The 14,853-nt window shown below is 29.8% G+C and overlaps 2 protein-coding genes across 2 annotated transcripts; one reads left to right on the top strand and one right to left on the bottom strand.

The window, feature by feature from the left end:
• Positions 1 to 376: 376 nt before the first annotated feature.
• On the top strand, positions 377 to 6,051 carry LOC108685392 (T-complex protein 1 subunit alpha). Its single transcript, XM_018190153.1, has 10 exons — positions 377 to 571; positions 1,175 to 1,260; positions 1,361 to 1,489; positions 3,924 to 4,021; positions 4,198 to 4,308; positions 4,403 to 4,808; positions 4,871 to 5,073; positions 5,205 to 5,397; positions 5,469 to 5,632; positions 5,708 to 6,051. Exons 1-10 carry the CDS (start codon positions 499 to 501, stop codon positions 5,916 to 5,918), a joined length of 1,674 nt encoding a protein of 557 aa, XP_018045642.1. The 5' UTR covers positions 377 to 498; the 3' UTR covers positions 5,919 to 6,051.
• Positions 6,052 to 8,611: 2,560 nt separating this feature from the next.
• LOC108685387 (double-strand-break repair protein rad21 homolog) lies at positions 8,612 to 13,748 on the bottom strand. Its single transcript, XM_018190146.1, has 13 exons — positions 13,623 to 13,748; positions 13,061 to 13,230; positions 12,753 to 12,982; positions 12,215 to 12,398; positions 11,622 to 11,781; positions 11,356 to 11,548; positions 10,799 to 11,022; positions 10,502 to 10,722; positions 10,222 to 10,407; positions 9,719 to 10,090; positions 9,435 to 9,569; positions 9,109 to 9,264; positions 8,612 to 8,866 (listed from the first exon to the last, which is right to left on the bottom strand). Exons 2-13 carry the CDS (start codon positions 13,202 to 13,204, stop codon positions 8,741 to 8,743), a joined length of 2,331 nt encoding a protein of 776 aa, XP_018045635.1. The 5' UTR covers positions 13,205 to 13,230; positions 13,623 to 13,748; the 3' UTR covers positions 8,612 to 8,740.
• Between the last annotated feature and the right edge of the window lie 1,105 nt (positions 13,749 to 14,853).

The following is a 14,853-nucleotide window of genomic DNA, read 5'->3' as shown; positions in this document are numbered from 1 at the left end:
AAAGTGAGAGATCACAAGATTTTATATATTTTATACTTCTAACGCGATAGCTCATTTTGAACTTGAATCGGAACAAAAAATATTCGTTTTTTTTGATTGCAACTCGATTTTCTATCAGAATAGTCGATGTTTATTTAACTTTTCTAATTTAATTAAAAAATTAAATATTAAATCCTAATTGATTTTCTTTTCTGCTATATTCATAATTTTCATAATTTTCGAAATTAATAAAAGCAAGGTGCTCCGCTTTTTGGTCCAATTCGTTTCAACTGGTTGCCAATCATGTTCGAGGATAAAATGTGTGGCCAATAGTTGTTGATGTAGTATTTGACTATAAAAGGAAAGGAAGTAAGAAATGAAGTTGGGCGCTGACAGTCATTATTGTTCGTCTTTACACGCGGCTTCTCTTGGATTGTTCTTCCGATTTCTTAGCGTCGTCGTTACGAGCAACGTGATTTTGTACTTACGTCGTTTCAAAGTAATAACAATTTCTTTAAAATGTCGACGGTAGCAAGTCCTTTAGCCATTGGAGGTATCCGACAATCGGGAGCACCGGTGCGAACACAAAATGGTACGAATACTGATTAGCCCATAAAGTTTGGTTATATCGTCTTGTCTTTCTTGAAAGATTTTGTGTTTTGTCATTTTTTTCTGTCAAAAATCTACATATTCACGAAACAAAATTATAAATATTTATATCGACTCTTGAACAATTAATTGTTACTATCGTTTTGTACGTTGTACAAAATCGTATCTAGCATTTGATAATTGAGAATAGTAATCAGGAAATTAATTTAACATAGATGTGTTGTACGTGCTTACTTACTGTATATCTATGATTCTATCAATATTAGATTTATTTTGTTTAAAAATGAATGTATGATAAATCTTGATAATAATTAAAGCAGTGCATTCCATTTGATGTTAACAACATTCTTGGAATTATTTCATCCTTTTTTTATTATCGAATATTTAACAAGGATAAATAATTATCGTAAACATTAAGTGAAATGTATGCTTAGGAATGTAAATCAACTTTGTATAATATTTAAAAAATTAATTATATAAATAATAAATAATTTATACCTATAATTTATATACCTATATAATATAATGCCTATAAATATATGAACATATTATTTGCTATAAATATGTGAATATATATCTTTTTCAGTTATGGCTGCCTGTGCTATCGCTAATATAGTTAAAAGTTCTTTGGGTCCGGTCGGCTTAGATAAAATGCTGGTCGATGATATTGGTGTATGTATTTAGCTTCTATATCTTTTAAAATATATAAAATATAAAGATTTAAAACAAAATATGTTAATTATGACATTATTATGTTAATTGATATTTTCAGGATGTCACTGTTACTAATGATGGCGCAACTATTTTACGCTTGTTAGAAGTTGAACATCCAGCTGCACGAGTTCTAGTTGAATTAGCTCAGTTACAAGATGAGGAGGTTGGAGATGGTACTACTTCAGTAGTAAGTGATTCATTTATATTTGTGTATTTAATGAAAAATTTACAATTAAATATATATTTAATATAAAATGCGTTATTTTAGAATATAGAATTTTATTTACACTTCAGTATAATATATACAAGCCAAGAAGGGGACTTGGTTTACAGAAATACTTATTCACACTCACACCTCTCCCACTTTTATCTTACAATTGCAAACCTAAACTATTACTATTCATTCTCTTTAACCTATACATAATCTCTATATCACAGTCTATTATTATTGTCCATATCCCATTTCTTATTTCCCTTTATTTCTATATAGTATTTCTCTATCTTTACCTCCCTATTCTCCCTTATATTCTTTAACTGTACGTCTCATCCTATCCTTTTTATTTTTTATTGGTCTCATTGCAATGCATTTCCTTAACTTATAAATAGATAATAAATTACCTAAATAACTAATTATAACTAACTATAATATACTACACTGCAATCTTATGCTCACAGCCTTGTGTCTTATAAAATACTCATTCCTTCTTTACATTATCTTTATCTTTATAATAGTCTATTTATCTTTTCCTTCCTCTTTCCTTTTTTTTTTATTATTTCCTTTTATTTATCCTTTCATAATTTTAGTTTTTCCTTTAAGTTCATTCAAAAATCTTCTATCCATAAATTCCTTAAAATCTCCTTATCCTTCCCTGATTCTTCAAAACTATCTCTTGTCTCCTCGCATTCTTTACCAATGCTCTCTCAACTGCTCAATTCTTTACTAATGCTCCAGGTTATCCTCGCTTTCATCACAGAAAAGACATCCTCCCTCCTCTATTCCTAGTTAATATTTATTTTTCTCTTCTAAATTATCGCATCTTAATTTAAATAACGCTCTTCTCTCTTCCATTCCATATTCTTCATTCTCAAATAATTTGGCATTCTATTCTCCATCTCCATCTCTTATCTCTTTGTATCTTTTATTATACCTGTCTATTCTTTTTCTTTCCCATTGTCTCTGTAAATCCCTTTCCCTATTTATTAAATCTTTTTCAAAACTTTCCCATGTCTCATTACTTCCCTAGATTGAATTCTTCATCCTATTATAATAAATAATAACCCTCTCTTTCCATATCATATCTATCGTTCCATCATAACTTTGTTTTTCTTCCCAGCACTCCCTGACTAAATTACCTGTGTTTCCAGATTTAATCTTTTCCTCGTATTTTCTTGCCCTCAAACCTCATCCTACTTTGAGCTTATCCATTCCCAACTCCCTCATAATTACATATCTTGGGGTGCAGAAATATAATTTGAAAATCCACCTGCCGTAGTTTAACATTATTTTTTCTAGTTCATCTTTTTCCTCCCAGCCCCATAATTCCATTCCATATGCCATTATACTTTGTACCAGATATTTAAATAGCATCCATCTTCTATTAAAATCTGCATAGCTTTTCCCCTAAGCCTCTAAGCCACCTTTCTTGCTACCATTTTTCCTTTTCTATTTAATATGCCTTTTATAAACCTCTTTCTTATCTAAATTAAAACCCAAATATTTAAATTCCTACACCTCCTCTAGTTCCCTTTTCCATTTCTCTTTCCTTTTTCTCTCCCTCCCTCCAAACACCATTTTCGTCTTTTCTATGCACAGCTCCAGTTTCCTCCCCTCCAAAAAATTTTTTAATGTGTTCATCATATCCTGTAATGCCTCTCTATTATACGCTAAAACTAAGTCATCCATATATGCTAATGACCCTATCCTATTCTAATCTAACTCCTCCTATTTCTCTTTTCTCTAATTTATTATCTATGTCCACAATACATAAATTGAACAACAATAGACTTATCACATAGTCCTGCTTTACTCTTTTCAGCGTTCTGAATTGTTGCATATATCCTTGCTTCGTCCTTATCTTCACCTCCATTTCCTCATACATCTTCTCTGTCTTCTTTACCAAATATTCGTTTACACTCTTGCCTCTAAAAGTCTCCCATAATTTGTCCCTATCCACCTTATCAAAGGCAGCTTTTTTAAATCCGCAAATCATCATATATATTTTTTTCCTTCCTTCTTCCTGATTTCTTTCCCTCTGCAAATGCGTCAGTATGAAAATATTATCCGTTGTTGATCTTCCTCTTTTAAATCCAATTTGACTTTCCGGAATCGTACCTTTGTTTCCACCTCCTTTTCTAGTCTATATCTTATTATTTCTGCATGTATTTTATACACTACGAGATATCCTTGTAATTTGTTACTTTTCCTCGTCTCCTCTTTTGTATAGAGAGACAATTATACTTTCCTTCCAATCTTGTGGCATCTTGCCTGTACTCCACACTTTTTCTAATTCCACTAGCCTCTTCCGTAAATTTTCACCTGCATATATTCAGACTTACATAGACACGCCTATTCCTGCCTTTTTCTTCATCTTGCTTAAAAATGCGTTATTTTATATTTGAAGGTCATAGTAGCAGCTGAGCTTTTAAAAAATGCAGATGAACTTGTGAAACAGAAGATACATCCAACTTCAGTCATTAGTGGCTACAGACTTGCCTGCAAGTAAATATCTCACTTAATTTTTTTTACCTTTTTATTTTTATAAACTATTTTATTTTTTATATAAATTAATTGATTAATGTTAATTAATTAAATTATTAACAAAAAGATATTGGATATTTATTAAGAGGAAAAAAGAAATTGTAATTTATATAACTTACACACGAAATCAATTTCAGAGAAGCATGCAAATACATTCAAGAACACCTTACTGTCAGTGTGGACGAACTTGGAAGAGATTGCTTAGTTAATGTTGCAAAAACATCTATGTCAAGCAAAATTATTGGAGCGTATCCTTTTGTTATTTGCAGTCCTCGTTTGCAATTTGTTTTCGATATTTGGTAAAAACAATAATTTAAAATATTTTCTGTAACTAATAATTAGTGATGCCAATTTCTTTGGCAATATGGTAGTTGACGCTGCTAATGCGATAAAAATTAGCGATGGCAAAGGAGGATTTTTATATCCTGTTAAAGCAGTCAATGTTTTAAAAGCACACGGAAAAAGTGTTCGAGAATCGATTTTGGTTCAAGGATATGCTTTGAATTGCACCGTCGCATCTCAAGCAATGCCGAAGAGAATAACAAATGCAAAAATCGCATGTCTAGACTTTTCGTTGCAGAAAGCAAAAATGAAGTTGGGCGTCGAAGTACTTATTACAGATCCAGAAAAACTCGAAGCTGTTCGTCAACGTGAGGCAGATATTACCAAGGAACGTATTCAGAAGATTCTTGCTGTTGGAACTAATGTCATTCTTTTATCTGGTGGCATTGACGATTTATGCTTAAAGGTATAGTCATATATTTTAAGTGATAAGCTCTACAGTGCAATATATTTATTTTCTTTCCATAGTATTTCGTAGAGACTAAAACTATGGCAGTGCGCAGATGCAAAAAAGCTGATCTGAAAAGAATCGCTAAAGCTACAGGCGCACAATTTCTAACTTCACTGACCAATATGGAAGGAGAGGAGAGTTTTGATGCCAGTTTCTTGGGGGAGGCTGCCGAAGTAGTGCAAGAGATGATATGTGATGACGAACTTATTTTGATCAAAGGGTACATATTTTGCTATTAATATAGTGCAATTAATTCTATAATTTTACAATTCAAATCAAGCATTGATCTTTTTTGAGAGTTTCATAATATTACGAAAATAACAAAAAACATGATTTCTTTTTTATTTCAAGGCCAAAAGCACGCACAGCGAGCTCTATTATTTTACGCGGACCAAACGATTATTACTGTGACGAAATGGAACGTTCTATACATGACGCGTTATGCGTCGTCAAGAGAGTCTTGGAAAGCAAGAGCGTCGTAGCAGGAGGAGGTTGCGTGGAGGCTGCACTCTCAATATATTTAGAAAACTTCGCAACATCATTGGTATCATTAAATTTTTTCCAATCAGTTTCTTTTCTTTTCTTTTAAGATATTTATATATTTTTATATTACAGAGCTCCCGAGAACAATTGGCTATAGCGGAATTTGCTCGATCTTTACTAATTATACCAAAAACATTAGCCGTAAACGCTGCACAAGATGCAACCGATCTTGTCGCCAAGCTCCGAGCCTATCATAATTCCAGTATAACAAAACCAGATCTTGTTGACTTGAAGTGGTAAGTTTGTCTTCTTTTTTTTAGTTTGTCATGCAAAATAAAAAATTAAAATGAATTATATTTATATTTCTGTAGGGTAGGTCTTGATTTACTCGTGGGAAGTATAAGAGATAACAAAAAAGCAGGCGTGTTAGAACCAGCCATTTCAAAAATTAAATCTTTAAAATTTGCCACTGAAGCAGCCATAACCATCCTTCGAATCGATGATATGATTAAACTAGATCCCGAGCGTTCGAAAACTAAATCTTATCAAGACGCCATGGAAGCCGGTGAATTGGAAGATTAATATCAAAATGTGCATTTACATATTATGTTGAATATAATGCGTTTATACGAAAGAAATGTAAAAGATTTGTAAATGTTTCATTGCGTATATAAATATCACACAATAATAAAGATTTAAAATCTTGCTGCTCGTATATTGCATGTAGAACTTCAATTTGCGCACGTATAAAATGCCGATAAAGCTTAAGAAATAAAATATTAAATATTAATAAAAAATAATAAAATATTAAAAAGTTTAAGAAATAAAGTTATTTCTTCATTATTATTTATTAATATTATTTCATAATATAAATATAAATGTTACACACAACATGATTGGAAGCTTGTAAGAAACAGTGGAAATTATATCCTGTGATTCTACTTATAGCAAGACAAATTTATAAACCAATTAAAATAAGTAATCTATATCTATAATAACCTAATCTAATCTCTCTCTGCTTGTGTCCGAGCGTGATTTCTCTCATATGCCTGTGCGCATACTGATTGTACACAAGTTTATATGAGATCTATAGTTTAACGATTCTGAAACGTTTGTTAGAGAAGTTCTCTTGGCAAAGATTCTCAGCGTTTGCCATTGCCTCCAGAGAGGATACGAGCATATAATGAAAATATTTTTTTTTTAATGCCGCCGAGAATCGAATCCGGGATCTCTAGCATTGCAAACCAGTGTGCTGGTTGCTTTGCCGCTCCCATATAATGTTACACTGATTACATTAATATCATAACAAAATATGATGATTTGTGTTAAAAAGAATGTAGGAAAAAATATGTAGGAGAAATGTTTAATTTTGTATTTATTACTAAAACTAGGATATTTTTAAACTTACATTTCTTTGAGTTATATGGAAAGTTTTGTAGTTAACCATAGTATTTACAGTATCGTGAAAATGTATTTCATATTGTGTATGCTAATTATACCAATCTTATTCAAAGGTCTGTAATTTAACAATCAGTATGATTAAAGCATATGTATTATGCACGTATATTATAAATTCATTTCAGATAAAAATATAAAATATTATTATATAAATATATAATAATATGTAATATATACTATTATATAAATAATAATCAATATTAAATTTGTGTCACTCTTCATAAAATTGTGTTTAACATACAAATCCTACATGCGGTAATAAAAAAATGTGAATATTTTGTTATAGAATTTAAAGTAATAAGTTTTAAGTTTAGACATTGAGTATTTTCCAGTAAAAACAATAAATCATTTCATTCTTGTTTAATGTTGATAAACAACAGGGATATAATGATTCATTATGTTACTCTGTCCTTGCTGGAAAATACCTATTTTCTAGCATCACGTCTGTGTAAAAGAATAATTATAAAGAACGCTTCTATTAACTTATAAATTATTATCTGATATATGTATCTGACAGTTCATTAATGGAAAATAATGGAGAATAACAGTTTTAAGTATTATATGATATGTATGTTTAGTAGGTATGTCAATATCGTTTATAAATGATATTACATATAAACGATATTTATTTTTCTCAATAAACATGATACGTTAAATAGAAGTTATTTACAATATATTTGTTACATCGTGATAGTTAACTAATTTTAAACTTAATGACACATTATGAAATCATTTTTTACAATCATATTTTAATGATTTGTTTTGTCTTGATTATATATGCTTATTTACAATGTAAACTCATCATCTTATTGCCAAATTTTAATAACAAATATTTAGTCCATTAAAATATATATTGTTTGTGTTTTTGTAACATTATTGTACATCATAAGATAGATATACAAGTACAACAATAATATTATCAAATAATTTTCTTTAATAATTTATAGTACACACTACTTTCTTTCCGAAAAGTTCGTATGTTAAAATTTTATTGAGTTACTCATCCACTTGATATCTTGTTAATAAATTTTTTAATATATTTGAAGAAAGATACAAACAAGATATAATAGCAATTTTAATCAGTATGATTTCAAATGATATAAATGAATTAAATTATAAAAAAAAATTTACAAAAATTCAATAGCTTTTTGAGCTTTTGCTTTTTCCATACATATATGAATAGAAAATATATTTTTCCTGATAATACATAAAATTATTATTCAAATACTTAAATTGACTTTTCCATTAATAACTGCTTGAATTATAAATAAATGTGTATATAAGTACTATAAATAAATTCCCGAAAAAATTAGTTCTTGAATATTATATATTGAAAATCTAGAAATATCTAATTGCGTTAATATTGTATTAAATATTTTTAAATAAAAATCGATATATAATTATATCAAAATTTATAAATGTCACGTCAAGAGTGTACCTGTAGTTTTGGACCTTTTGCAATGTATAGATTTAAGTTATTGATACATATGTTGTAAAATATTCTTTAGTTATTTACTATGTTTATATACAAACCCTGTTCGGATTGATGAATAATGTAAGACATAATCAATTTCTAAATACAAAAATTTAATATAATTAAGAATTTATTTAAATAAAAAGCAGTCAATGATGTGTATGTGTGTGGAAAACGGAATGCAATGTGATTAATATTCACAATAACTAATATTCATTATGCATCTTTCCAAGACAGGGGATCCAAACAAATAAATAATCATCAGATATTTCCTCATTTCTCACAAACCATCCTGTGTTTAAAATCAACGAATTTCATTAAATTAAAACTTTTCAATTTAAGATAATTTCGGATTAATTTCGATTTATTCATGAAAAATGTGAATGTTATTTTGATATTGTATGTATAATTGTTAACGTCCTTTCTTTATCGAGAAAGATACGCGAAGTTTTATAATTGAGAGTATAAACCTTTACAATGCAGGATTTTCGAATTTTGGTCCTTTTGTGACTATAATCTCAGCATATGAATATTCTTGATTGAGTTCTAATACTTGGAACTTTTTCAAGACTAATAATGTATAAAACTTTTGTGCAACCTGTAAAGACAGAATTATTATTTTTTTTTAAATATCAGAGAGATAAATATATTGGCTATGTTCAGTAGAAAAAACAGCTTTACAACGGTTATGAGATTCTGCAATATGGTTGATTTATACACTTATATTCAATGAAAGAATAAGAGTAAAAATAAGACTAATTATATCTAAAAATTTGACAACAGTCGCAAAACTTTTTCTGTTAAACGCAGCCATAGGATATAGTTTTCCAAAAGACCAACCTGTTTGCGATTATTTTTAAATGCCATCTCCGATAGTGTTAATTTATCTTTGGTATCGAGTTTGCTTTTAATAACATGATACATATGCGCCGCTCTCTTGTTAAGAACGCGTTCTTCAAACTGTTCATAAGTTTCATCCATTTGTTGTTCTTCTTGCTGAAAAACATATAATATTGTAAACAATTAATTAATGTTTTTTATAGATTTAAAAAAATTTCCACTAAAACTTAATAAAACTAATAGATACGTGTACAAAATAAAAACTTTATATTATTTATATAAATACATAATAAAATAATTTTTTAAATAATATTAAAGTATATTACAGGTCCCACGGATGGCGGAAACTCGTAATCCTCGTGGTTCCACGGCGTGGCTGGTCCTCTTTCGGAAATTGCACCAGGCGTATGGGCTGGAGGATGTTGTTCGTCATAACCCATATACGAAACTTGTGGTTGTGCCTGTTGAAATCGTACAGCATTAATAAAAGTTTCTATATTAAATGTACAAGCGTTCTCTAGATTTATAAGAAAGCATTGAATGATTGCAAAGCAAGGACGTATTAGTTTTTCAAATGCATTTATCATAAAATAAAAATTTCTCTATTTACTTGGTCGTAACCCATATTTTCCATCTGTGGCATATCGGATGTTTGTACAGTGGCGGCTTCTTCTTGTGCCGATGTTGATGGCACTTGCTCTTCGTGTGTGCCAAGTATCGAGCTAACTTCAGCTGGTGCGATTTGCGGTATTTCCGAGCCAAGCAAAGGCGTTTCGGTAGTTGATGGTACAATAACTGATGGTTCGCCAGAAGGCACAATGCTGCTTATGTCAGAAACCGATGGTTCTACTGGTAAAGATACTTCGGATGGCATAGATGATTCTGAAGAAAGATTCTGTGCAATTATGTTTGGAATTTCTGATTCATTTGGTTGATTGATCTCTACTGGAGTTGGTTGAGCTGGTTGAGGAGGTTGCCTTATCTAAACATAGTAATAATATTTATATTTATTTTATTAATTATAATATTCTAATAAAATTTTGCCAACTTTTTTATTTTTAAAGAAAAGAATCTATCTTTCTCCCTTTTATTATGATTTTTATAATGACTAACTTCATCATCCTGCGGTGCTTTCCGTTTTCGTCCTGTACGTTTATTGAGGAGACTTTGTTCAAAAGAAGTTACTTCTGCTTCTGGAGCATCTCTCATTTGTTCTAAGGACATTCCATCTTCGTCAGTTCCAAGTCGCCCGAAGTCTTCATGATCGTAAGACTTGCTGGTCAGATGTCTCTGATAATTCTGTTTAATAATAATTAAAATGAAATATTTATTATATAATTATTATTTCAAAACTTGTTATTCAAACAATCATAGAAATGTTAAATATTATTACTTTAAATAGAACACGAGCTGGGATAGGCCTTCCTGGCAAAGCAAAGAGCTTCTCTACGCCACCTGTTTCTTTCCAATGCATTAATCTTTTCGTAGGTGGTGCCAAATCCAATGTCGTGATAATATCGCTAGTATCAGATAGCTGCGCTTTCATTTCTTCACCAGAAATATTTTTTACTTCATCGACAATGAGTTTACGTTTGCGTTTGGCTTTCGTGAATCCTAGAAAAAGTGATGATTTTTTTGTTAATTACGAGACATAAATATGTATGTCAATGTTAAAATTTAAAAAATTTACCCTTTAAAGCAGATGCATCAATTGGAGCTAGCGCGAAGCTTTCTTCCTCATCGTGTAGTAATGTAGTTTGATCTTGCATAGGTGGCGGTTCTTCTATGTTATCAATGGCATGTTCTTCTGGTATAACTGGTGGGGCTGGTGTAAAGCGCCGACTGGCAACGCTAATTCTTCCTTCAATTTCCTCTCCAACTGCGGCTGGTGTAGCTGGTCTAGAGCCGTCAGAGCTGTGCATAATGTATTCAATGTATTAATATAATTTTAAAGTTGTATATAGCAAAGTATACAAACAAGAATGAAAGCAATATTAAACTAAGAAAAAACAATTACAAGTAATAAAGATTAAAACATAATCAATTGGTTTAGCTAATAAATATTTTTATCGTCAGAAAGCAAACATATAAATTTTGATTTAAGATTGTAAATAAAGTTTGGTTATTGAATAGATTAAATAAATATTTATGTTCTATTAATAATGCTTCAACTATTACTGCTTTTTTTCTTTTTTAATTGCATATTTTAGAATTTTATTATTATAATTTTTAAAAAATGATAAATACCTCATGCCTCCCATTGGAGAAGCTGGTCCACCAAAGTGATCACCCATATCTTCATCAGACTCATCGTGCACAGAAGCAGCAGTTCCAGTAACTGTTCCTGCTTCCTGTTGTTCATTTATCGAACTAACCTCAGGTATAGGTACTTCACCCATTGGAGCTTCATCAAATAAACCACCTTCAAACAGACCTCCCGCTAAAACATTAATAATAATTATAAAAGATCATTGGATCTAATTATAAAAAGAATATTAATTATTTGACCATACATATGATATCTTGACCAAGGTGACCACCAAAACCATCGTCTCTAATGGGTGTATCTATGTCCATGGGTTGTGTTGTGGTCGATGTTCCTGCAACTGGCTCTTTTTCCTTTTGTTCCAATGCCGCCTCTATTCCTGGACCATCACTAAATAACATGTGACTCTAAAATTAAATTACAATTAATATTTTAAAATGTCATTATTTTTTAAAAATATCAAAAACTGATTCATTTATTTTTAGCTTATTTAACAAAAATTGAACAAATTTTTAAAACATTTTTTAAAGTTTTTATATACATATATGATAATTGTACATACATTATACTATTTTTATATATATATATGATAATGAACAAAGAACTATGGATTGACTGATTACATTTTATAAATGTTTTACAAGAACTTTTATATACTTTTCATAATATTTTTATATTTAAAGATTGTTTAGATTTGTAATATTTATATTATTCTAAATCATATAATCACTTCTTCAAAAATGTGTGAAATATTTAATTTTACTCATTACTTATTTAGTACAATGATTGAAAGTACTAAATAAGTAAAATTAAAAAGAACAAATATGATATATATATTACCTGATCTAAAGAAGGTTCCATGCCACTGCCATGTCGTAGTAACTCTGGTGGCTCAGCATCAAAACTCATGTCTCCAAAGCCCTGATCATGTGTAACTAAAGACAGACTGCCATAATCTTCCCTCATTGTTATTTCTTCTGCTCTAGATTGATTCAAACTAAACTGAGCTTCTATATCAACATCTCTGAAAACAAAATTTATATAAAATATTTAAAAATATTGTTAGGTCTATGGTACACAAAAAATATTTATGCAATATAAGCAGATAAGATTGCAGTAGAAATCATAAGGCCATAACATAAGCAATAGCAAATTCAACATGTTAATTTCCTTACTGTTTATATAATATTTTACTGCTGAAATATTTTATATGCCATGTGTCATACATGTGTGTGTGTGTGTGTATGTGTGTGTGTATAAAAGATTAAAAATTGAATTGTTTTGATATAAACATAAATATCTTTGCAAAGAAAATTTTATTTATCATATATTAAAAAAATATTATTACATAGTTCTTACAAAAGCTTGATTATCTTACTTGAGCTCGGGCATAGCAGTATCAAAATCATGAAACACTTCTGGCAAGGTGATAGCCGTTACAGCTGCCTCTCTGTGTTCCTCAGGTAGATCTACCATTCCAGGCCTAAAGGCCATTTTAATCTTCACGAAAGCTTCATTGCAATCAGCCAATAAGTACTTAGCTTTCCTTGAATAGATTCGTACTACTCCCAATAATAGATGACCAGATGTTCTTAAAGCCATTTTAACCTATTAGAAATATCATAAACAGAATTTAATGATATATCAGAGAATTTTGTCAGATCTGGTCAATAAGATAATGTTTACCTTTGGTTGTAATATACCATCCACTGATTTTTCTATATTTGTCTCAAATACATGTGCCTTCGTTAATTTCTTATCCCAATGAGCAGCCAACCATATACGGGCCAAAGGCCCTTTTTTGGCCAATACAAAATGTGCATAAAACATGATTCTTAGATTCTTCTAGTGTTGATCTGTAAAAAGATAGAATTAATAAATTAATTAAATCAAACTTTCAGTTCAAGCGCAAACGAAATACAATTAGAGAAAAAGGAAACATTTAATAAATGCCATCCTGCCTAATTCATCAGTGAAGTGTTTCTCTTTGAGAGTAAAATGTTGCATTTGATATGAAGTAATATGAAGAAATTCAGTACTAGACAATGATGTTGCATGTCAAATGGCATGCAATCTAACCCATAAATATATATAAAAAGTCAACAATGAATATTGCTCGATTTATGAAAATATAAACATCAATGCACAAGATGGCGTTTCTGTCTACAGTTTTGGCGGTTACAAGGTAACGTCAAACCCGTTAAACTCTTGATACTAGTTCTTCGTTATAATATACACAGCGACTCACCGAAATACCGTCCGTTAGGCCGCGCAGAACCGTGACATATTTCGCATAGAAAACAACCTCAATCGCGAAAATGTTTCAAATCAACACATGTAACACATACGGTACGTTCTCAGCCCGACGCGTACTCGAAAGGAAACTCATCACGATTATGCGTGCCCACTTATACCAACCTGTTATGCCTAGTTAAGACTAGGCGTAATTAGAATCCCTAGAAAAACAGAGTCTGACTAGAGACATTGACGAGATACGTGATTTATTTAGAAAATGAGCGTCGTAGCGTCAAATGAAAACTCAGCCTTAAGAAATTTAATCTAGTTTCGTAATATTCGACTCTTGAAATAAAAATGTTATTGACATGAAAATTTTTTAATTTAAATTTGTTTTTAGTCAAATATTTATATTTTTGATTTTGAATAAACGCGAAATTTATTCGTATATATTAATAGAATTATTATTATTATTAATGATAATTATTTATATTAATGTTTAGTCAATTTTATTAATATGATGATCTCTTTGTGACACATTCGTGTTTCGCGCATCATATAAAAGCATAAAATCTTATGTTTATTGCCGGCGATATTAGTCGGCAGCAAAAAGAAGTATTTCTCCTTTGTCGATTTCTGACTTGAAGCCAGAATATTGGCTAGGAGCAGCGAAAGGTGAGTTCAATCTGACCAGAAGAAAGTAGAGAATCTCTACGAGCCCAATAAGCAGAATGTCTAAAATCGATGCATAAAACAACTTTAAGATATCTTTCAAAATTCTTTATGAAATATCTTAAAGATGAAATATCTTAAAGATAAATCTTTATTGATATATTTTAAATAAAAAAAAAATTAAAAGAGTTATTTAGTATTCATTATTTTAAATAACTTCACTTCTGACTTATTTCTTATTTAATATTTTATATAAGTTTCCGGGAACTATTTTATATTTTTTATTTTAAATAAGTTGTATCTGTTTTTTTACAGATTCCTACGATTTTATTTTGAATAAATTTCTGGAACTTATTTTATATTTTTTATTTTAAATAATTCGTATATGTGTTATTTTATCGATCTATCATAAGTTTAAAGAAGTAAGTTTAAAGAATTTTCTGAAATATAAAAATAATTTACATTAATAGTAGTAAATTGCATTAATAGTAGTCTTAAATTAATTTATTAACTGAAAATTAAATAATGATTAACAAGATATTTAGTACTTTTAGTCACACAAAGTTGTATTT

Source organism: Atta colombica, unplaced genomic scaffold, assembly GCF_001594045.1.
Source record: "Atta colombica isolate Treedump-2 unplaced genomic scaffold, Acol1.0 scaffold153, whole genome shotgun sequence".
NCBI classification, from domain to species: domain Eukaryota; kingdom Metazoa; phylum Arthropoda; class Insecta; order Hymenoptera; family Formicidae; genus Atta; species Atta colombica.
This window is presented reverse-complemented; position numbering and strand designations above follow the sequence as displayed.

Excerpts from the sequence above, each read along its gene's own strand:
- LOC108685392 (XM_018190153.1), top strand. The coding sequence starts at position 499 with ATGTCGACGGTAGCAAGTCCTTTAGCCATTGGAGGTATCCGACAATCG. Across the intron at positions 572-1,174 it reads ACCGGTGCGAACACAAAATG|TTATGGCTGCCTGTGCTATC; the intron begins GTACGAATACTG and ends TATCTTTTTCAG. Across the intron at positions 1,261-1,360 it reads TGCTGGTCGATGATATTGGT|GATGTCACTGTTACTAATGA; the intron begins GTATGTATTTAG and ends TGATATTTTCAG.
- LOC108685387 (XM_018190146.1), bottom strand. The coding sequence starts at position 13,204 with ATGTTTTATGCACATTTTGTATTGGCCAAAAAAGGGCCTTTGGCCCGT. Across the intron at positions 11,782-12,214 it reads TGGAACCTTCTTTAGATCAG|AGTCACATGTTATTTAGTGA; the intron begins GTAATATATATA and ends ATTTAATTTTAG. Across the intron at positions 9,570-9,718 it reads AAAATATGGGTTACGACCAA|GCACAACCACAAGTTTCGTA; the intron begins GTAAATAGAGAA and ends CGATTTCAACAG.